Source organism: Siphateles boraxobius, unplaced genomic scaffold (assembly GCF_051911475.1).
Source record: "Siphateles boraxobius isolate OS27281-9 unplaced genomic scaffold, OSU_SipBor_1 66, whole genome shotgun sequence".
Lineage (NCBI taxonomy): Eukaryota > Metazoa > Chordata > Actinopteri > Cypriniformes > Leuciscidae > Siphateles > Siphateles boraxobius.
The window spans coordinates 26,503,905-26,527,854 of NW_027509193.1; the positions used below are offsets into that span (position 1 = coordinate 26,503,905).

At 36.4% G+C, this 23,950-nt stretch overlaps 1 protein-coding gene across 4 annotated transcripts in view; it reads left to right on the forward strand.

Moving 5' to 3' along the window:
* Window positions 1-1,995: 1,995 nt before the first annotated feature.
* The window catches only part of eif3ba (eukaryotic translation initiation factor 3, subunit Ba), a 220,829-nt gene continuing 198,874 nt past the window's right edge, over window positions 1,996-23,950 (forward strand). Inside the window, exons 1-20 of one of the 4 annotated variants that reach the window (XM_077213334.1) lie at window positions 2,015-2,131; window positions 2,219-2,493; window positions 2,882-3,074; window positions 3,306-3,425; window positions 5,055-5,112; window positions 5,226-5,354; window positions 5,470-5,627; window positions 12,689-12,820; window positions 12,907-12,973; window positions 13,062-13,108; window positions 13,779-13,989; window positions 14,077-14,149; window positions 14,236-14,358; window positions 14,450-14,528; window positions 14,616-14,754; window positions 15,268-15,393; window positions 15,487-15,564; window positions 15,665-15,773; window positions 18,476-18,588; window positions 18,676-19,132. In XM_077213334.1, the coding sequence (XP_077069449.1) occupies window positions 2,391-2,493; window positions 2,882-3,074; window positions 3,306-3,425; window positions 5,055-5,112; window positions 5,226-5,354; window positions 5,470-5,627; window positions 12,689-12,820; window positions 12,907-12,973; window positions 13,062-13,108; window positions 13,779-13,989; window positions 14,077-14,149; window positions 14,236-14,358; window positions 14,450-14,528; window positions 14,616-14,754; window positions 15,268-15,393; window positions 15,487-15,564; window positions 15,665-15,773; window positions 18,476-18,576 (2,046 nt within the window). In that variant the 5' untranslated portion in view covers window positions 2,015-2,131; window positions 2,219-2,390 and the 3' untranslated portion in view covers window positions 18,577-18,588; window positions 18,676-19,132. Of the gene's footprint in view, window positions 2,494-2,881; window positions 3,075-3,305; window positions 3,426-5,054; window positions 5,113-5,225; window positions 5,355-5,469; window positions 5,628-12,688; window positions 12,821-12,906; window positions 12,974-13,061; window positions 13,109-13,778; window positions 13,990-14,076; window positions 14,150-14,235; window positions 14,359-14,449; window positions 14,529-14,615; window positions 14,755-15,267; window positions 15,394-15,486; window positions 15,565-15,664; window positions 15,774-18,475; window positions 18,589-18,675; window positions 19,133-23,950 lie in introns of those variants that run through there. The other 3 variants (XM_077213336.1, XM_077213335.1, XM_077213332.1) reach the window with 3 other exon arrangements.

The window sequence follows — 23,950 nt, forward strand, 5'->3', positions numbered from 1 at the left end:
AAACTCATGACTTGTGTTATACTCACATTTCCTCCAGGCTGCCTTTCATTGCACTTCAAAATTGAATGCTGATATTTAGTAATAGTAAATAAGGGCAGCAGTCATTGCCAGATTATTTAACAATGTTTCAGTCTGCCCTTTATTTTAATCTGCCTGCTAGGCCTGTGTTTGGCTTTCAAATACAGATACAAAAGTGATTTTCCCAGAATAAAGGAGTGAGAGAAAATGTCAGCTCTGACAGTAGCTGGAAAAGATGTGCCTACGGGAATTTTACTGTTAATCTAATCGCAACTGCAAAAACTTTGCTGGAAGGACACGAATCAGTGTGCAGATGGCCAGAGTTTGTACAGACAGAACAAATCATCTGACTCTTGTATGACTGGGAAATCTCTCACCAACCCAAGAAAACCAGTATGAACTTGTAACACATTGTAACAAGAGCGCCCCCTATTGGTTATGTGTAAAGAAGTGTCTTTTTTTAAACGACCCTCCAACTTGTACTAAAAATCTCTTTAGTTTAAAACATGATATTCAATATTACAAGGGAATGTAAAAATACAATGATGCTTGTTTTTAATTAAATTTTGTTTCTATAAAAATTGTATATTATGTCCAATATCAACTCCATTGTTTTTGCTCCTCGGAAAAGATTAGCTGGCCTTTCAAGCTTTATATTCATCAAAGAATCTTTCACGGTGTGTAAAGTAAAATAATGTATTACATTTTCCACTTAAGCAGCACAACTGTTTTTAGCATTGATAATAATGATAAATGTTTCAAATCGGCATATTAGAATGATTTCTGAAGGATGACACTGAATGGAGTAATGATGCTGAAAAGTCAGCTTTGCCATCACAGGCATAAGTTACTATTACAATTTAAGTTTCAAAAACATTTTAAAAAACAGTATAAAGAGAAAGAGTTACAAGTAGTTAATTTATTTGGTCCATGTCCTTACTGTGAAATAATAGCTTTAAAAAACCAACATTGTTATAAATAAAATAAACTAGGTTCTTAATTAGGGCATTTTGAGGAGTTGAGTTGGCTCTGTCTTCCTTCTACCAAAAAGTATTTCTGTATAAGAAACTTTTAAACAAGTGTATCTTTACACCTCAAAATACCTATATGGAACACAGCTTATTTCACCCAGATTTGAGTACAATCCATTAGATGTTGAATTGTGCTTTAGGTCCACAGTTAATTTACTGGATGAAAAGAGCATATCTTTCTTTATACTCCACTGTGCTTATTCAATAACAATTCCCTATTGTGTTTAATAGTTTCCGTGTGTTAGTACTGCCACAGGTCATTTTCAATCATTGTAATCAGCTGGAAAACATCCAAATAAAATAGCTTCTTAAGGTTTTGGTAATGAACAAAATCATGTAGACATAAATTGTGTATTGCCGTCATGCCCTGAGGATGTATTTGAAAAATTACTCTTGTTTAATGTTTCCAGCCGCCTCAAAGATTAAAGGGTCTCATTTGCAGATCATTAGGCTTTACCCTTCCAGTTAATTGTAATACTATGGGAAACTCTTGTGTACCATACCTCTGTAGGCTATATCAAACTCATTTACCATCAAAGATTATCTATCTATCTATCTATCTATCTATCTATCTATCTATCTATCTATCTATCTATCTATCTATCTATCTATCTATCTAATCTCCTTATAATTTATCCCTGTGGTTAAAATGTGTATATTTTTCTATGAAATGTGACATTCGTCAAGCAAACCTTTTCTGCACCCTTTGTATATGCAGTATGCAGTAGCCTACAGCAGTAGGCTATATGTCCTTATAATTTATACCTGCTGTTCAAATGTGCTACATGTGTCGTTTTACAATGAAATGTGGAATGCTTGCCCCCTTATGACGCGATCTTTCCCTTTGCTTATCTCTCTGAATATCCAGTTACTAGGGCTTGCAAATTAAGTCCCAGTTTGACATACAGCTTTATGCAATTGCATACTACAGTAGTGAAGTACGCCTATTCAGATGGGAGGTTCTTGTCACATGAACAGGAAGTTCCGAGAGATAAGCAGGGAAAGACCAGGTTTGTCAAAAAAGGGGTCGATCATTCCACATTTCATAGTAAAACTACACATTTAGCACATTTGAACAGAAGGTATGCATTGCAAGGACATATACTGCTGTTCTAAATTATAAATGTTATATTCCTCCTAAATCTGTGTTGTACATGATTACTAAACAGTCACCAAGAGGCTTCACGCGCTCTCCGCACACATGGTACGGTCCTTCTCTCGCTCGCAGTGGTTGGCGCCGGTTGCTTTGCACATGGCCGAGTGAGAAAAATCTCTGGATTACTGCAGTAAAATTTACCACCGACTTCTCACCAGCCAGGACTGAAAGGAATCGATCTCTAAATGCGAGATACGGAGAATATGGAGGCCGAAATGGAGTATGACGACGGAGAAGAGCCTTCGTTCAGCGATCCGGAGGATTTCGTGGATGACATCAGTGATCAGGGTAAGAGAGGCCTACACCATATAGCCCGCCTGCTAACAGGCTACGAGTCGCAAACTAAACACTAAAGCTGAAAATATCGGCCTGTAACTAACACGAACACCCTTCGGATTAACTGTTTAGTAACATTTGATGCTGCACCACTACCCTATTCAAGAATAAACATGTTTTATCCCGGTTAAAGCGCTCTTGTTAACGTCCAAGTATGTGCGCGAGCAGGACAAAAGCATCGTAGCATCTTTAGGGAAATAGACGCGCGTGTCATAGCATTGAGTCAGCAGCTGTTTTGAGCTTGATTTCAGAAAGTTCATTGTGCTGTAACATCTGTTTACCCATATAGCATGTTTAAGATGTTGACAGGGTCTTTATTGGATGGTTTATCTGTATGCAGAGCTGCTGGAGGATGTTCTGAAGGATAAACCCCTGGAGGCTGACGGCATCGACTCGGTCATTGTGGTTGATAATGTCCCTCAGGTCGGACCAGAACGCCTGGAGAAACTCAGGAACGTCATCCACAAGATCTTCTCAAAGTTCGGGAAAATAACCAATGAATTCTATCCAGACGCAGACGGAAAGACTAAGGGGTAACTTTTGGTTTGCATGGGTGATGATACCGTTGTCATTTGGCGAATATTAAACGTCTATTCCTACTTGGCCTACTGTTTTAAAATGGATATGTTTATATAAAGTAAATGCATGGATACTGTACTTTTATAACCTATTATGCATATACTGACGAATATGGTTCTTCATGTGATAAAACATGGTGGTATTAGTCTTTGAATTGTAATTATCAATGCGCTTCATCTTAACAGGTACATTTTCCTGGAGTATTCTGCACCAAGTCACGCTCTTGAAGCAGTCAAGAACGCCGATGGCTACAAGCTGGACAAGCAGCACACTTTCCGTGTCAATCTGTTCACAGACTTTGATAAGTATGTTGTCCTTAATTGTGCTGTTATTGTGACAGCATTTGTTGCAATCTAAAATAGTGTTAAACCGCTATGTATTTTTTGATGGCTGAATCCAGTATTTTAGAGGTGGCCGATATAGATGATGTCACACTATTTAATTTCAAGATAGTAAAAGCACGTTCACAACAAGGACGATAACTAAAATTAGTGGTCGACCGATATGGGTTTTTTGATGGCCGAGGCAGGGTGGCCGATATAAAGCCGATATCTATATATATATATATGTATATACTCTCTCTATATATATATATATATATATATATATATATACACACACTTTATATTTATATAAATCAATATTTAATAAATTAGATACATTTAATAAATATTTAAAATAAACATGCTTAGGCCCTATACTTTAGATGGCAACTTCTTGAATCTGCAATCCTATTACAGTATTTTTCACAAATAAAGTAATTGTTTAAAAATATATGAATATGTGGATAAAAAGGAAGTAAACACTGTAACAGGGCACTCAGTAATCTGGTAATTTCATGCGTACTGATAATCATAATTTTTTTACTTTGACTTTTGACAAGGTAACGCTAATTTTACATACGGCACACAGTGAAAACGACATGAATATGACACAGTGGGCAACTGGATATAGCACAGCATGTTTTAAAATGAAGGATTTAAAGTTTTTCGATCGCGTCTCCTGTAAAGCTGATCTTCTGTTCGCATTCACTCACTGCGCACGGACCGACCCTCACTCGCAGGAACACATTCATGCAGGCTACAAATGCACACTTCACAAGATATCACGTCTGGATTCGATTAAATCTGCAAGGTTTGTGAAATTAAATGTTTATTAGATATTCAGAGATTTGTTTAAATTATGTAGATGCGTATTTGCTGAATATTGACGGTAAATGAGAAAGTATTTTAGCCTGATTATTTTCGGTTACAAATAATATAAAAGCAAACGCATTACTTTTTCGCATACCATTTACTTTCTTTGATTACCAGGTCTGTAGCCACCGGTTCTGTCTAATAAACTATTAGATATGACTGACAGAGAGACGGAGAATGTGAGTAAGCGCTGTGTTCTCTTCTCAGGTGCTGGTGTTCTCAGCGCCGCCCGTCAAAATAAAAGTCTGCTGCACCGTCAAAATAAAAGTCCCGCTTCCAACACATCGGCCAATCAGAAAAACTTATCGGCCGATGCCGATATTTAAAAAAAGCCAAATATCGGCCGATATATCGACCGTGGCGATATATCGGTCGACCACTAACTGAAATGCTAACTAGTTTGGTCTAAATTCAAAAAATGTTGAGTTCACTGAATTATAATGGAAACGGCACAGAAGAACGATACTGTTGGGGAGAATTAAAAAAAAAATTCTCCAGGTTACGAGCAATGAATCATTGACAGCCAATCAGAATCCATTCTGCTTGTTAAAGCTCAAGCATTTAAAGCGGCAGAAAACTAAACTCCAGTGCGCCCATATAATAAACAGCACATTTACATGCACACCAATAAGATGACTCACAAAAAACAATCGTGACTCACAAACATTTTCAGGTGTCCTGAACATGATATTTGAAAAATGTTAACAAACAGTAATCTAAAATTTCTCGTTTCTGTAGGTACATGTCAATCTGTGATGAGTGGGAAGCTCCTGAGAAGCAGCCCTTTAAAGATTTTGTAAGTAGTTATTCTTAAGAACTTTTCTGATTGTGTGTAATCCAGCCCTGGCTACCCTGTATGCTTTTAAATCTGAAATGCTTATTGATTAATATTTGGTGTTTTGGTCTCAGGGAAATCTGCGTCACTGGTTAGAGGATTCTGACTGTCGTGATCAGTACAGCGTAATCTATGACTCTGGTGAAAGAACAGGCATTTTTGCTAATGATGTCAAGGAGCCTATTGAAGTGGAGGAGAGAGCGGTGAGTTGAAAGTTGCAACTTTTTTTTTTTGGAGCATTCACCCATTCATCTTTAAAATATAACCATGTGGCCATGTATACTGTATTCAGTATCTTTTCGTACATTTTGCTTGTAGCGCTGGACCGAGACATACGTGCGCTGGTCTCCAAAAGGCACCTACCTGGCCACATTCCATCAGAGAGGCATTGCTCTGTGGGGTGGTGAGAAGTTCAAACAGATCCAGAGGTTCAGTCATCAGGGGGTCCAGCTCATTGATTTCTCTCCTTGTGAGAGGTATGCCATATTCCTGTGTTTAAATGGGTTCTAATACAGATATATATTCCAGTGTTCCGGTTCACGTGCAATGCAATCTCGCTCCGGCGCCTCCATGTCCTGATTCTATTTTGTCTGCTATATTTGAAGTGCATATAATGAAGGTTGTGAAATAATTGCCTAATGTTAACTCTACTTTGGTGCTGCAATGATATTGCATATTGCCAGAAAAACCGACTTCATCTGAGCTGGTTTAGGGGCCGTTCACATGTTTGCGCTCTTACGTTAGTTATTATAACAATAATAATAAACTTTATTTTCTATAGCGCTTTTAAAAGTAGCATCTCAAAGCGCTTCACAAGAATAGAAACAAGATAAAACATACAATAATACAAACAATGTGTAAATGAAAGAAAAAACAAATGAAAATAAAATACCAAATATATGCTATCAAAAGTCCAATAAAATAATAATAATATGACAATTACAAACAATCATGTAAAAGCTACCCTAAACAAAGTTTTAAGGGATGATTTAAAAACACTAAGGGATTCAGCTTGCCTAATCTCAGCTAGCAGGGAATTCCAAAAGTTTTGGAGCAATTGAAGAAAAAGCCCCATCACCCATGGATTTTAAACGAGTAAGCGGAACAATTAAAAAGCAAACTTCACAATAATAATTGGGAATGTGCTAATTAGACTAGAGTGAGACCATAGACGTCTTTCAAGCTGTTGTGATCTTTTTTTGGCGCTCTAAGGATGCGTGACAGTCACACAGATCGCTGTGAACCGATCACCTGTTCCGCTTTACAGCACAACAAAAAACCATGAATGAACTCAGGACATTAACGCTTGTCTGGGACAAGTGGAATTTTTGAAAGGGCAAGTGAAAGATAAATTTACTTGCCCTACCGAACAATGATTGTGATTTTTATTACATTCAGTGTGAACAGCGATTGATAATGGGTAGTGTATTTCTGCTAACAACGTTGCATTGTTTTTGTTCTATTTCACTGACGAAAATAGTTCCAAAGGAAAGCAACAGCGGCGCGTGTTTTGTTACTGAGTGATTCAGCGTTTTGAACGGATCTTTTGTATGAATGACTCAATGATTCACTAATTAAGTCGGTCACATGCCGCCACCTATTGGCGGTTTAGTTTCATGTTTAATGGTGCGTTCAAGTCATCTCGTATAGATCGTAATTACGAGTTGAATGCACTTGAACGCCACCACAATGTCGTATACCAGTGGGGAGCTCAGGATTTTCTTTAACTTGATAACCCGCACCGGCCCGTGGACGGGCCGTCGAGGGCGTGGCTATACTTTTATTACCCTTTTTAAGCTTTGTTTTATAACAAATATTCATCTGACTATCATAAACTATACATCATTTGAAAGCTAAAACACTCAAGAATCATGTTCTAAACTTGTTTTTGCAATCAATACACCAGAGAGGAAAGGGTTAAATTAAATGCAAAAGGACTGCTCATTTGAAAATGAGCAAAATGAATCGCTATACTTATCTTTCATCTCGTATGGTTCAGATCAGTTCGGAAGAATCCAAGAAACAACAGCATACATTTCAATGTAAGGGTCCACTCTTCAAAATGCATCCCACTTTTTAATCCAAAACAACGAAAAATAGGGAAAAAAATGAAATATCCTCCTTTGTTTACATGCGCGTTTTCGAGAAAGAGTTCGCATCATGTTCATTTTCAAAGAAATATCGATTCTAATCCATATTCCAACACTCAAAAGCCATCTCACCCCTGTAGTTTAGACTCTTCCGGATGAAATGAGTCATCCCCCTTCTCTCTCCTTCAATCACAGTCTCTGTAATCGATCAAAATGCCAAGGGACCGCCTGACAGGCTTAGAAACCTGTCAATCTCGCATCTCGGTTTTTGACTGGATAAAGTCTGGATATAGCCAGCCAATGTGTAATCGGCAATGTTTTGATGGATGTGAGTATTAACCAATTAAAACACGATTGCAGTGATTGACAGTTCTCAAGCAGATTTGTCAAATACAAGTGCGCAATGTTGTCGTTCGCTCGTCCGCTTCTGCCATTTTACGCACAGAGCGCATAGGCTAGGTATTGGTTTGCAACACGGAGCTCGTATCAACTCATAGATTTACTCCAAAGTTATATTTGACAATCTCCATCATGGATCGTCCTCTACAGAAGGGTTTTTGTGGTGTTGAGAGTATTTTTGGAGGAAGTGATGAGAAGCAGCGACGAAGAGCAGCAGAAAGAGGCAGAGAGATGCATCTCAGACAGAGAGAGCAGGGTGTCGAGCGTCGTCGATTCGGCAGAAGAGGAGATGTTTGTTCATGGACTCGATCCCGTTTTAGATCGGTAAGTTTCAACACATTTTCATTAATTGTTATGTTTATTATTGGCAGTTTTTCTGTTCATGTAATGTTTTTGATTATAAAATGACGATGGACATTAGCTACTAGCAAAGACAGAGGCTACACGAGCAGGTGATAGAGATGTATATTATAACGTTACATAAAGAGAAAATATTTATATCCCACACATTATATTTATGATGCATTAAATATAACAATAATGGAAGGAAAGGATTATAAGAAGTCAGGAGAAGATGTGTTGATTATAAAATAACAGTGGAGATGACTAGCAAGATATGAGATTACAGTGATACGTTTATATGAATGAATGGTGCATTGAATATAAATATAATGGAAGGAAAGGAGTACAAGATGTCAGGTGAAGATACAATAAATATATATATATATATATATATATATATATAGAAAAAAAATAATAATTACTAAGCATTTTTAATATTGAGCATTATAATGATGATAAGGTATGTGACATTTGATATTGTAATAAGATGGAATATTGATGCTGCTAATAGATGAATGTGACTCAAACTGAAATCCTCTTTTGTGTGTTTGTGAGTGTGTTTTCCTGTGCTGTAAAATAGGCCTTCAACTGAATCAGATGAGGAATGGAATCCGGAGTCCAGTCATGAGCGACAAAGGAGACGCCGGCAGTCATCGTCATCTTCTGCATCTCCATCTGAATCTGCTTCAGCTACCAGAGGCAGAGGTACAGGTACAGGTAAAGGTAAGGGGGAGGCACAGGTAAAGGTAAGGGGGAGGCACAGGTACAGGTAAAGGTAAGGGGAGAGGAAGAGGAAGCGGTTGCTTTTTGTTTTAGTAATTGGATATTCATTGTAATTGTTTATTGTAATTTATTTGAGTAAAAAACACTGTTGCAATTACAAATGTAATTTTTTTTTCTTTTTATATATTTTATTCATTAGTAAAACAATCACTTTTGGAATGTATAAATGAAGTGAGGTTTTTTTCCCCACTATTTTTGCTATTATAAATGTTCAAAATAAAGAGTATTTTGTTAAAATGTTAAAATGTTGTGCTGAAATCATTTTTTCTTGTGTAGTTTGATGGGCAGAATAGTTCTGAATGGATAAACATGTATGTATTATGTAGTGTTTACTCCTTGTGTCATTTGGTAACCAGGTGTCCATTTGGAGTCTCCAAGTGGCCTTTTGGATAGGACGCCTAGACTTTTCTTGAATAAAAGCTTACAGGAACTAAATTTTTGGGAGTATCATCCTCAAATTTGAATCAAAACATGGTCAGACATTCAGTTTTATATTTATGGTGTTTTCAGGCCCTTAACATAAAATTCTGATACATTTTCCCCTAAATGAAGTTTATTCAAAGAAATCGTGAGTCAATTTCATGTATATTTTACCTTGTTTTACTCTGTTCCTATGCTACTTTGAGTTATAATGACTCTTGGGTAACAAAGTTTCAAGTGTCTAGTTTAAAAAAATATCAGAGTTATGAAGGTGGACCATAGGGTTCAAGAGCTACAGAGATTTGTATTTGGGTATGTCGTTTTCAGAAAATTCTCAAAAATAGGGGCGCTGGTTAAGAGGTTAAGCCCCGATCTGTACGAGCTGGGGGCGTGTCGGGGAAATGGCGGAATCAATGGATGCAATTGTCTGTAGTTGACGGTAAATTTTAATTGATATCAATATTTACTTGTCCTAGAAACTGTTATTTATCATGATCATCATTGATCTTGCTATAAGCAGAACGTTAATGAATTACGACAAAAAATGCTAACAGTTTGAAGTTTACATTGGCTTCATAAGTTTATTAAAAACATAAAAAGAAAAACACACCTGATGTGCATTCTTTCTTTTTCATTTTCTATAAGCAGAGTTAACAAACCTGTATTTTCGTGTAATTAATTAAACCAAGGTACACCGCCATCTTCATCTCCAATGAAACTGACTTGAATGCACCTCACGTCGTAAACACGACTTCCCACTTCGTACGTATGAACTTCCCAGGAGGACTTGAACACTCCATATGTATTGAATTTTTTTTTATTTGTATATTCAAACATTTATTCAAAACATCAATCTCATAAGATTATTTATTGCAGTTGTAATTTTGCAATGCAAATTATGTAATTTGATGGGTAACAGCCCTATAGTGTCTTATTATAACTGAATTTATTGATCAAATTAAAAAATGTGACATGAAAGATGATGCATACCATGCAAACCTGCAACCACCTATATCGACAAACTGCTTTCGATCAGAAAAATAGGACTTAAACCAGCTTTTTCAAATTTCTAGACATCTGATTTTTAATCTCAGAAATACATATAGAGAAAAAGGACACAGCCACATTAACATATGGTTTTGAATGTATATAAAGCTGGGTGTCATTGCATAAAAGTAAAAACTGAGACCAAGTGGTCTTAAAAGTTGACCAAGAGGATAAATGTAGATGCTAAAAAGTATAGGGCCCAAGATTGAACCTTGAGGAATACTAGATTGCACTACACCAGTATCAGACCTGCAACCACCCATAGCGACAAACTGCTTTCGATCAGAAAAATAGGACTTAAACCAGCTTAGTGCAGTATCAGAAACACCAAAGACCGATTCTAACCGAGTGAGTAAAATAATATGATCAACAGTGTCGAAAGCAGCACTAAGATCAAGAAGAATTAAAATAGAAAGACAGCCAGAATCAGAAGCGATTAACAAGTCATTAGTGACCTTAACTAATGCTGTTTCAGTGCTGTGGAGTTTACAGAATCCAGATTGAAGGGGCTCATAAAGATTGTTTGCAGTAAGATGGGAATGCAATTGAGTAGCAACAATTCGCTCTAAAATGTTGGCGAGAAAGGGAAGATTGGAAATGGTATGGAAATTAAGGTTGTCAAAGTTTGTCTTTTTTTTTTCGGTGCAGGGGTCAGAGCAGCAGTTTTAAATGTAGCCGGGACAACACCAGTGCACAGAGAATCATTTATAACACTCAATACAACAGGACATAAAGTAGTAAAGCATGATTGGAACAGACAGGTTGGTACAGGATCAGCTATGGAAGTGACAGCTTTCATTTTTGAAACCTCATTACAAAGAGAGTGAAAGTCAAATGAGGAAACGTTTGAGAGAGAGATACCAGAAAATTCAGAAGTGATTGTAGCAGAAAGAGATTAAGGAAGATTAGAGAATACATTTACGAATGTTATCAATCTTGGAACTGAAAAAAATTAAATCTTAATACAGAGGTGAGTTGAAGCTGGAACAGTTGAATAACTGTTACATTTGAGTAGTTTGTTAATGGAATTAAACTATTGTCTTGGGTTATTCTGATTTTTGTCAATTACCTGTGCAAAATAAGCAGACCTGGCCGATGCAATTTGAGTCTTATATTCAAGTACACCTTACAGGCTTGGTGATAAACAGTCAAGCCAGACATACGCCACCTACACTCTATTGTATGACACGACGCCTTCATTGAACGAAAGAAGGTTTTCAGAGGAGCAAATAAGTCCAGGCCAGATGAGAGAACAGAATTTAACATGATAACTTTGTCCTCCAGCACATCACATGGGGAAAAACAGCTTAAGGAAGAAGCAAACAAATCAGAGAAATCAGAGTGTTCAATCGATCTCCATTTGAGGTAGTTAATAATGCGTGAAGGGATAGTGTTTATGTCAGGCAGTTCCATATTTAAAAAATAGCCAGATAATCAGATAGCCCTAAGTCAGAGGTGCACAACCAGGACACAAATGAGCCGTTTAAAATCACCAAGTCAAGAGTGTGGCCTTTATTATGTGTAGGACAGTCCACGAGCTGGTTCAAATCGAAGCACTCCAATAAAGATAAAAAATCTTTTGTTGTGGTTGAATCTTTTATGTCCTTATGGATGTTAAAGTCCCCCAAAATAAGAGTTCTCTCGAATTTGAGGCATAGCAAGGACAACATATCTGCAAATTCAGATAAAAAGTCTTTATTTATCTTAAATAGGCCTTTAGACTAGCTATGTCAGTGGAAGTGTGGACAGATACACTCAAAACAAGGCATTCAAACGAGTTAAACTGCAGAACATCCACAAGACTCATGTTGAGTTGGTGATTATATAGCACAATAATACCCCCACCTGCCCACGAACCCCCATAGCAGGATCACTATAGCAACGACCTCGGTATTTATAAAATCCTGCGTACGGCCCCGCTCATGCTGTTCACTTTTCATGTAATCAACATAGATAAATAACATTATATTGTTTATTTTATGATGGCTAGGTTAAAAACAGATATTATATTATGTATAGTTTGAGATATTAGCTCACTTCGGCAAAAGCTCTGTTGGCTTTTATTATTTGAGAAATAAAACGTGTGTTAAAGTTGTGCAAATGGTTAATTATTTGTATGACTACATCACAAAGAGTCAAGTCTTGTAAAAGCATTAGATTGAAAACATTGAAATTTCATAAAGTGTGTAAATAATAGCAACGCAGTGAAAAATGGCCTTTCTGTAAATGCAAATTTTCTTTGAGCATTTCATTTGTGAAGGTAAAGTATGCACTCACTTTACTCCTAATTACAAGAAGAAGAAACTGCTCTTAAACTGGGTGTGTGACAAGCTGCGAAATGGGGTTTGGCAGAGGAAAAATTCTCAGTCAAAAGATTTTTTTTATTTGCTTTAACCCATGTACATTTATTTTTCATGCTATTAAACACACATTTTTAATGTAATTCGTGTTTGCAGATATGTTGTCACGTTCAGCCCTCTTATGGACACTAAAGATGACCCACAGGCGATTATTATCTGGGATGTTCTCACAGGACAGAAGAAAAGAGGCTTTCACTGTGAAAGCTCTGCCCACTGGCCAATTTTCAAGTAAGTGTGGTTTGAGTTAATTTTCATGGCACGTGTTATTAATTTGATTACAGTAGAATTGGAATATATTTACTTGTTCTGCTCAGGTGGAGTCCAGATGGGAAGTTCTTTGCCCGAATGACTCAGGACACGCTGAGCATCTATGAGACTCCTGTAAGTAACTTGTGTCAGAGACGCAAGGTTGGAAAATCCTCAGGTTTTATTTGCTTAATTAACAAATCAACTTTTCTCCTTTTTGTAGTCGATGGGTCTTTTGGACAAGAAGAGTTTGAAGATAAATGGAATTAAGTGAGTAAAATAAAACTATTGAGAACATAAATACACTGTCGATCAAAAGTTTTCAGTTGAAAGCAAGAATTTTCAATGCTTTTGAAAGAATCTCATAAGCTCACTGAGTCTGCATTTATTTGATCAAAATAGTCAAAACTGTAATATTGCAAAATATAACTGTTTTAAAATGTAACTCATTCCTGAATTTAACAGCTATTACTTCAGTGTTAAGTGTGCTTCACATGATTCTTCAGAAATAATTATATGATGATGATTTGCTACTCAACAAACATTTCTTATCATTATCAATGTTGAAAACAGTTGTGCTGCGTCATACTTTGGGTGAAACAATGATTTCTTTTTTCATGATTCTTTGAATAGAAAGTGAAAAAAACGGATGTAAAGATACAGTAAAGATGTTTATAATACTACAGTAAAGATGTTTATAATACTACCAAAAAAATCTATTTAAAAAAATACAATTTCATGAATCCTGGCTGAATAAAAGTATTCATTTCTTTAAAATTAAAAAAGCACTCTCCCCAAACTTTAAAAGTTTTTTATATTTAAAAAAATATATAGATATTTGCGCCATATCTATCACTATTCATTACACTGAATTATTTTTCTGTTTGGTGTGTGTTTTTAAAAGACATATTTTAATGTAAAATTAATGCAATGTCCATAGGGATTTCTCCTGGTCACCTGGTGATAACATCATTGCATTCTGGGTTCCTGAGGATAAGGACATCCCAGCAAGGGTGACACTCATGCAGCTTCCATCAAGGAACGAGATTAGAGTCCGCAACCTGTTTAATGTTGTGGATTGTAAACTTCACTGGCAGAAAAATGGAGACTATCTCTGCGTGAAGGTGGACCGAACACCCAAAGGAACGCAGGTATAAGAGCTGTCTTGAATTTGCACTACCAGGTTAAGCTTAAACATTTCCTTTTCATGGATTTGCTCAATTCTTTTTGTACTTCAGGGAGTTGTCACCAACTTTGAGATCTTCCGGATGAGAGAGAAGCAGGTACCTGTGGATGTGGTGGAGATGAAAGGTAAAGAAAGGATTATGTTGCTGTTTCTTCTTTCTGACTGTCTTTTACCCCTACTCTTGGTTCTGATTTCTCTACCCATTTTACAGAGAGCATCATTGCTTTTGCTTGGGAACCAAATGGCAGCAAGTTTGCTGTGCTACATGGTGAATCTCCCAGAATCAATGTATCTTTCTACCATGTGAAGAACAATGGCAAAATTGATTTAATAAGTGAGTATTCACATTGTAAACTAATTTCTCTTTACAAGTAGTTTTAAGGTATGTGCGTGATCTAAATATTAACCCCAAAATGTTGTTTCAGAAATGTTTGACAAGCAACAGGCAAACAGCATCTTCTGGAGTCCACAGGGGCAGTTTTTGGTCTTGGCTGGGTTGAGGAGGTCTGTACTCAATAAAATGTGTGTTTTTTATATGCATTTATTTTTAGAGTGGTTCATTTGTATAATTTTACATGTTTCGTCATGTAGCATGAATGGAGCTCTTGCTTTTGTGGACACGTCAGACTGCACCATGATGAACATCGCAGAGCATTACATGGCCTCAGACGTGGAATGGGACCCCACTGGAAGATATGTTGTGACATCCGTCTCCTGGTGGAGTCACAAGGTGATTTAACTGATTTAAATACAAAAATAGCTAAAATAACAGTAGCAGTCAATAAGTTTGGGGTCAGAAATAATCAAAGAATACTGAAAAACTGTTTTCAACATTAATAATAAGAATTTCTTGAGCGGCAAATCAGTATATTAGACTGATTTCTGAAAGATCATGTGACACTGAAGACTAATGATGCTGAAAATTCTTTTCCCTCAGGAATAAATTAGTTAAAAAAACATTCAAATAGGAAAGTTATTTTAATCCTAATATTTCACAGTAATTATGATTTTACTGTATTGTATCAAATAAATGCAACCTTGGTGACTGTAAGAGACTTCCTTCAGAATAATAAAAAAAAAATCTTACCTACCCCAAACATTTGAATGGTAGTGTATATTTAAACTATTGTACCAAAGATTAATTTTTTAAAATGTATTTTTTACATATTTATTATTTTTGTTGAATGTGTTTGGATTGGGAATGCATCTCAGGTGGTTTTTGTATAAAATGTTTTTGATTTAGGTGGACAACGCCTTCTGGCTGTGGACATTCCAGGGCCGTCTGCTGCAGAAAACCAACAAGGAACGCTTCTGCCAGCTGCTGTGGAGGCCCCGTCCTCCCTCTCTCCTGAGTCAAGAGGAAATAAAGGTGAGATGGGGTCAGATGCAGGGTCACTTTCAATACTCTGTCTATTCCCTTCAGTGTGAATTCTAATCCCACCTGACCTTTTGAAACCCACAGCTCATTAAGAAGGACTTGAAGAAATACTCAAAGATCTTTGAGCAGAAAGATCGTCTCAGTCAGTCTAAAGCATCAAAGGTATGAGATTGATGTTAGTTTTTTTCTAGGATAGGCACAGTATTTAGATGTGGATCAAAGTTCAGTGCTCAAATTTAGATGGGTGACTTGTGCTTTACAGGATCTGGTGGACAAGAGACGTGCCATGATGGATGAGTATCGCAAATACCGTGAGAGAGCCGCGGAAATTTACCAAGAGCAGAGACCTCTCCGCCTTGAACTTAGAGGAGGTAACTAATGCAGAGAACAGCTCTGTCCAGCATTGAGTTTCATTAGCCGCTTTTCCACTGTCGAGCCAGGGCTAAAAACGTGCCGGACGGGTTGCCAATAGCCTCAGACTAGAGGGCTGCATTGGGATTGAGTCCCGCGGGACCCAACGCAAATCTCGCGGGAGCGGGCGGTTTGAACTTTGCTGCGGGCGGGAATGGGCAGCTAAAAAAAAACCTGCGGGATCGGGAGGTAGCCTAGTGGAGAATGAGATGTCAATAAATGACGTGGAAAAGAACCTCAAACGAGGTATTTACAGCACAAAACGTAAGCACGGCAAGTCTGACATTTGGAGAAATTTCTCAATTGTTTGTGACAAAGATGGAAAGGAACTGGACTTTGTTCATCGTGACAAATGAACATAGGATATATATATATTGACATTGACAGTTGATGTATTATCACCGATTCCGACTTGTCAATTACAGCGATGTTTTTGAATGTTTTGTATACTGTATTTTCTTGTGGTAGGCTATATTTGTTTCCCTCTCGGGGTGTTGTTTTGCTTTACGGCATCATATTTGCTGTGATGATAGGTCCACAACAGTGCGTTTTTACCTGTCCTTTTCATTTAAATTATTGTAGAAAGATGTAGACAGTGGTACGCCTGCATTAACTTCACTGTTGTTGAGATTTTTCCCAGAAATCGACGGCTCATTCATTTTAGAAAGAAGTTGAAGGGGGACCCTCAAAAGATCTGCAATCATGTATTTGTATGCATTCATTTAAATCTATTTATCTAAATGTATTAGAAGATGTAGAAGAATAGCTAGAAAAACAGCAAATAAATAAAAAATAAATAAATACATTTAAATAAAAAAATCAATTAAATAAAAATACATTTAGATCAATAGATTTAAATAAATACAAATACATGATTGTATTTGATCCTAAGATACAACTATCTTTTAATGATCAGTGCGTCAGATGCAGGCCAGGGAAACGAAACAAACAACCCCATGAAGCTCTTTAATAATAGCAAAACAAATACGTGTTTTTTCCTGCGGGACGGGAGAAGACAAAATCAATCCATCTCTATTATTGTGCGGGAATAAATTCTAACCAGTTTTGCGGGTGCTGGCGGGAGTGGACATACATATTGCGGGAGCGGGCGGGAGTGTAACACATACGTTGCGGGAGCGGGCAGTAATGGTCAGAAATTCGGCGGCCGGGAGCGGGATGAAGAAAACCGTCCCGCGCAGGTCTCTACCTCAGACCTCGAGCCGCGAGACCAAAATCAAGCTACGTTTCCACTGTCGGGCCAGACAAAATGAGTGGGTCACAATATATATGAGCTATAAAGACTGTGTGTGTATATATATATATATATATATATATATATATATATATATATATATATATATATATACACTAACACGTACAAGATACACACTGAATTGTCGCACTAAACACTCTACATTTTTTACTATAACTCCAATTGTATTCGCCTGAAAGAAGAATGTCATATACTCCTAGGATGGCTTCAGGGTTAGTAAATTATGGGCTAATTTTCATTTATGGGTGAACTATCCCTTTAAGGCAGGGGTGTCCAATCCTGCTCCTGCCCATTTGACTGTCCTGCACAGTTCATCTCCAACCCTAATCAAACACACCTGCCTTTAATTTCAAGTGATCCTGAAGACCTTAATTGGTTGCTTCAGGTGTGTTTGATTAGGGTTGGAGATGAACTGTGTAGGACAGTCGATCAGCAGGATTGGACACCTCTGCTGTAAGGGATCAAACAGATAGGACAAACCATATCTTATATTGTAAAAGAGATCTGCGCTTTAGTGTGAATGCAGCTTATCGGATCTACCGCTGTCTATGTCATCATAGGGAATGATAAAACGGTAAGGATGAGAAAGAGAAATCATTCACAGCTCTTGAAAGGAAAACGTTGAGGTATACTCTAGCACTCTTTGTTTATTGCTTGTTTTATTTTCCCTCTATTATTTACTTATGTTTCGTTAGACCTAGTTTATATAGGCTATTTAAAATTCTTTACATGCAATTGTTTTAATTTAATTATTTATGTGTAATTATTTTAGAAAATACATATGTAATTAGATAAAAATAAATAAAGTTATATTAATAAGATTAATAAGAAAAAAAAGTAGATCAAGAATCGTTTTGGAATTGGATCATGACTCCCAGAATTGGTTCGAATCATGAGGTGACTAAAAATTCCCACCCCTACTATACAAAGATTTATTGCTTGTGTTTGTTGAATAATAGAAGATAAAGAGCTTTAAAAATTATTGCATATTAAATCGTAATATTGGTAAAAAAAGAAAAAAAGCAATTAGATTATTTTCCAAAATCGTTCAGCCCTGGTGTCAGTGCACCATCATAAATGACTTGTGTCTCAGAGTTTCCATTGTAGTTTATGTGCACGTCGCTTAGAATATATGCACTCCTTGGTGCTTCCATCCTGCATTTTTATTTTATGCAATATCCCAAAATGTGCATAAAATAGGTGAATGGAAACAGCAAGGAACCCAAAATACATGACCGAAACAAGGCTCAGTCTGTGATGGTTATGACATTTAACTGTCAACAGAATAATTATTGTCAACGTGTAATTATTGTGACAGTCCCCCCTAGAGGTTGAGTTTGGGTTAAACACTATATTCTATTCATCAATGGATTTTCTAATCATTTCTAGGTGTGGACACTGATGAGCTAGACAGCAACATCGAGGATTATGAGGAAGAGACCATTGAGTTTTTCATCAATGAAGAAATTATTCCCATCGGAGATCTGTAATTCCAACAGCAGGTACTGTATGTGCAGCAATATTACTCTAGTGTATGGTCTTTGTAATACCTTGGCACAGTCGTAATTATATTGTTTTCTGATTTTCAGTATCCGTTTTTAGTGGAGGAGTGTGGCAAATTGAGGGATCCCCCTATAAGAGTATTCCTTGTTATCATCAGTCAAGTGCCTTTTAATACTGGTCGCTGCAGAAGGAGAATTTGGTGCCACTGTTGACTGCTGCTTTTTAACAAAATCATCCAGCTGTGGGAGAATCTGCCCTGCCAACATCATCCAGGCCTGCTTTTGGTGGATCTGATCATAACGTGTTCTTGTTCCTGCCTTTGGTTGGTCTACCTCATCAAAGGGTGTCACCATGGCACAAAATGCCATAAACTGTTTTTACATCAACTCACCAAAGGAAAACATTTTGTTTCCTAAGATTTTCCAAGAGGCAAACTTGTACTCTAGTGTGCAAAAATGGCACTACAGTGGTCTGTATCCTCCTCCATTCAGATTACCTGATATTAAATGCGCAACAAGGGAATAAAGTTGAACTGAAATTTAAGTCTTTGTTGTTTTTCTCTATTGTTGAATTTGACCAGAGCTTTCCTTTTCTGCAACATTCAAGATTAAATTAAATACATTTTCTCATATGTATTAACTTATTTAATCTGACTCCATAAATGAAAAGGGTTTTAATGATATATGCTTATCATTAAAAGTGAGCAAATGTTTGATTATTATTTTTTTAACTCTTTAATTGTTTCACAGTTTTAGGGGGAATGGCTCTTAAAAGAGCCTTTGAGTTATAAAGTAAACAACAAAAAATTGGTGAGAGATGGAGGACCGGAGTAAGAGTTAGATATAACACAGCAAAACAAAAGTAATAGTAAATGTAAAAGTTTTTTACACTTTAAAAGAGTTGGATTCCCGTGCTAAACATGGACAAAGTTTCAAAAATTAAGTTGTACCAGAGCCCGTCTAACGGAGAGCCTTGGCACTTCCTATTAGCCCCATTGTATATCATCTTGGTTGCAGTTCCATTAGAATTCTACTGGAGGTGATAGCGGGCGAGTGCAGAATGAATGGGAGTCTATGGAGCTAGATGGCTAAATGTATCCGTTTCTCTATGGAATTACTTTTGTGCCAATAATAATGAAAGTAACTTTTCAAGAAACTAATGAAAATATAAATTGAAACTGAAAAAAATATCTTTGAAACTGAAAAAGAATAAATCGCGGGCACATTTTTTTACTTCGTTCTTAATACACGGCATGTTTTGCTAACTATTTCTCATATTTCGTTCGCTGATCTGAACTTACAAATGCGCTTCCAGAATTTTCAGTTACGCTTCTGAAGTTTTCGTTTACGCTCCCTGAGTTTTCGTTCGCAGTTCTGACACATATCTCTCGTGGGGGCGGGGCTAGTAGCAGTGTGTTCTCATTGGCTTCTGAGTTTTTGATTGACAGCTTCGTGACCTGGAAGTGAAGACGTCAGTGTTGTGTTTACATGTTTGAATGTGAGCGTCTGTAAGCGCAGCTTTCTATTTAATTTTACTGATATTAAGTTTGTGTATTTATTTGCTGGTACACTATATTGTTGAGATGATTTCTTATAGAAGGAATAGTAGCCTACAGACGAATGATATCATTATCATTAGTCATCGTCACTATCAGGATACTGGATACTCGTGGTAAGTCTTTTTTTTTTAATATATATATACAATACTAATACTATTTATAATACAGTACTTGCTTTTTAAGGTGGTGAGGCATTTTAGAGCTCAGTGAGCCCATAACATTATACAGTGTTGTCTTGATTCAACTGTTAGCCCAATCATTACATGACTTGTTTATCTACATACGATTATGTCTTTGATTAGATCATAGTTGCTTCGATTAGATAATATTCCCCCCAGCCACCCCAAACAACATTGGGCTAGAGTACTGTACAGTATCTGTACTGTGTAGCCTACAGTACAAAAAGTACTGTATCAGACAATGACCGATGCCATTGGACCAGAGCGCTGTCAATCACTGCCTGATTCAACCTTGGCAATGTAAAGCCTTTTTTTACCATGCCAATAAAGCTATTTAAACCTGAATTTCTCAATTTCTGATGAATTTGTGATGCAGAGTTTTTGAACTCAGACCACGTCTCTGTTCATGATATGTAAACACACAATTATTTTGAAGTATCACCCTGGTCACAATATTTATTCTGATTACTTTTGTGTGATAAAGATGACTGATAAAGCTATTATATGTAGCTAGTATGAGTAACAAAATGCTTTTTCTGTGTCCATATTTGACTAATAATAATGCAAAAATGTTCACTTCAAATTAAAATTTCTGAGAAAAATGTTTAATCTTTAATACTCTTTAATAATAAATATATGTCCAAATTCAAAACTTAATACATGCAAGTAATTATGACTGAAAACATCCAGCAACTAGGGAATACACAGCCATGGATATATGTTTATATATAGGGCTATAACAGCCATCTACTGGTTACACAACAGTATTACAGATGATAAATGGTGCATGACTCAGATGTAAATATTTAGTACTGTAAAATCCCTTAAAACATTTATATAATTTGTTTGAAATAAATATTTTAAGTCTTCAACTTGTTACTGTATGTGGGAGTTCAAATCAGTTTGTATTGATTATATGTTTCCTTTCTCATTTTCCAGGGAGTTGAGCAACTTTTCCATAAACAAAATTTTGATGCTGACACAGAGGATGGAGTGATAGTACCAGAGATACACTGTCCACATCAGACAATAATCTTACTTTGTTCAGACACATCACATTTGAATGACTGGGATCTTGATCTTCAGACACCTGATTTATTTTGTTTTTATAAAATAGCAAATATTTTAATTTCCTCTAGATCAAAACAAACACAGTTCACAAGTACACAAGAGGTTGCACTTGATTTATATTAGTTTATGCTGATCATGGATTAGCATACCAACAGCATATGAATGTTAAGGGGATAGTTCACCCAAAAATACAATTCTCACTTATTTTACTCACCCTCACGCTGTCCCAGATGCATTTTACTTTATTTCTACAGATAAACACGAATTAAGATTTTAAGGAAAGTAATCCATCTCTGCGAGTCCTAAAGATGCTTTAAAAACCACACACAGTGACCGTGATGTCCATGCGACCTCAGTGGATGAATCAATCACTTCTGGAGTGAAACAATAGGCTAGACAAGAAAAATACTAATAATGTAAATTGTAAACCGTTTAAAACTATTAAAAGTCACTTCCGACCTACTATCATATGTACATGAATTACAATCCACTTGTATTATATGGACTCACAGAGATGGATTATTTCCTTAAAAATCTTTGTTTATGTTTGAAGAAAGAAAGTCTTATACATCTGGGATGGCATGAAGTGAGTAAATGATGAGAGAATTCTCATTTTTTGGGCGGACTATCCTTGTACCCACCCAGTCACTGCTTTGTTACTTTTACTATAACAGGAACTGTTCAAAGGATCATAGCATCATTTAAAATGTATATGAATTTTAAATATGTATTCTGTATTTGTAATTGTGCATTTTGTATAGTAATGTATATCATGATAATACTGTGCATTACATGTATAGTATGCAGGTAATGTTTGTGGATTCTGGTCTTTCCTGTCACAACATTATTGCATCCAAGACTTTCACTTTGATACTTGTGTGTATTGACAATAAAGAATGTACATTTATTTGAATTCATATTTGTAATTACTTTCATTTAACTGGTTGTATAAATCACAATTGAAACTGTTGATGATTGTTAAAATTTTAATTTTAAATTTTAAATTTTAAATGTTAGAAGATAATATTAACTAAATTAAATAACTAAATAAAATTATCAGCATGATAAAAAACATTCTTTGTGTGACATATGTAATGAAATGCCCTTTGAGGTCTGTATCATTTGACAACAGGCCACGATTGTAATTTTTATATTGTTTAAATTCCTCTTATGTAAGTGATCATTAATGTTGATGGTGTAAATGCATATGCTGACAATGAGTAATGGACATGGTTGCCAACCTTGATTACCTGGTTGAAGTGAAACTTTCTTCTTGACGGCTGAATATCACACACTATGCTAGTATTTTTTTTAAATTGTAACAGCTCAATCTAACCAGAGCCTAACATGCAAAAGAATCATCAGGAATAAACAAATATTCTCCGAAAACATTGGACACTATACAATATTTTCAGTATTATACAGTAGGCCTATTTTAATGTACAATTACACCTGAATAGTGAATAGACTCAATAGATCTCTTGCACTCCTAAAAGCTTCTGTCGACAAAGTAGTAGCAGCAGGTAAATACAGATAAAATTAAAAAACAAACATAACTTAATATCAGTAAAATTAAATAGAAAGCTGCGCTTACAGACGCTCACATTCAAACATGTAAACACAACACTGACGTCTTCACTTCCAAGTCACGAAGCTGTCAATCAAAAACTCAGTAGCCAATGAGAACACACTGCTACTAGCCCCGCCCCCACGAGAGATATGTGTCAGAACTGCGAACGAAAACTTCAGAAGCGTAACTGAAAATTCTGGAAGCGCATTTGTAAGTTCAGATCAGCGAACGAAATATGAGAAATAGTTAGCAAAACATGCCGTGTATTAAGAACGAAGTAAAAAAATGTGCCCGCGATTTATTCTTTTTCAGTTTCAAAGATATTTTTTTCAGTTTCAATTTATATTTTCATCAGTTTCTTGAAAAGTTACGTTCATTATTATTGGCACAAAAGTAATTCCATATTTCTCCTGCTTGTCGTTGAATCAATGTAGATTTTATTGTTGATTCCGCAAGTTCAATATAGATTATAGTCCAAAAGACGAATGAACGAGTACTTAAGTCCTTTCGATTTCTTACAGGTTAGGTCGTTGTTGGCCGGAACACGGCAGCATTCTGCTATTATGTGACGTCATCACATTTTTGAACTGATTTTTAGAACAGATAAGTGAACTTAAAAATACAATTTCAGCTGAGTGTATTATCTTAGCCCCGCTATTGAATGCAACTTTCAAATTACTTGACAAATAAATTACATCCTGAGAAAAGTGGATTTCTGGGGGTGAAACCCCATAGAGACCTGTTACTGCAGCCAGTCTAGAAACCGGAAGTAACTAGACAGTGCCAATTCTCTTCTATTAGAAATTCTCTGGTTGTACGTTTGATGGGAGTATTTCCAAGGGGGTAATCCATCAGCCGGAAACTGAAACCTCGCGGGAGCCACTGTCTATGCGCGGGAGCTGCCATTGTAGCAGAACTTCACCTGCTGTTAGCATTCCATTGACTCCCATTCATTTTGGCATCACTTTGACAGCGAATAACTT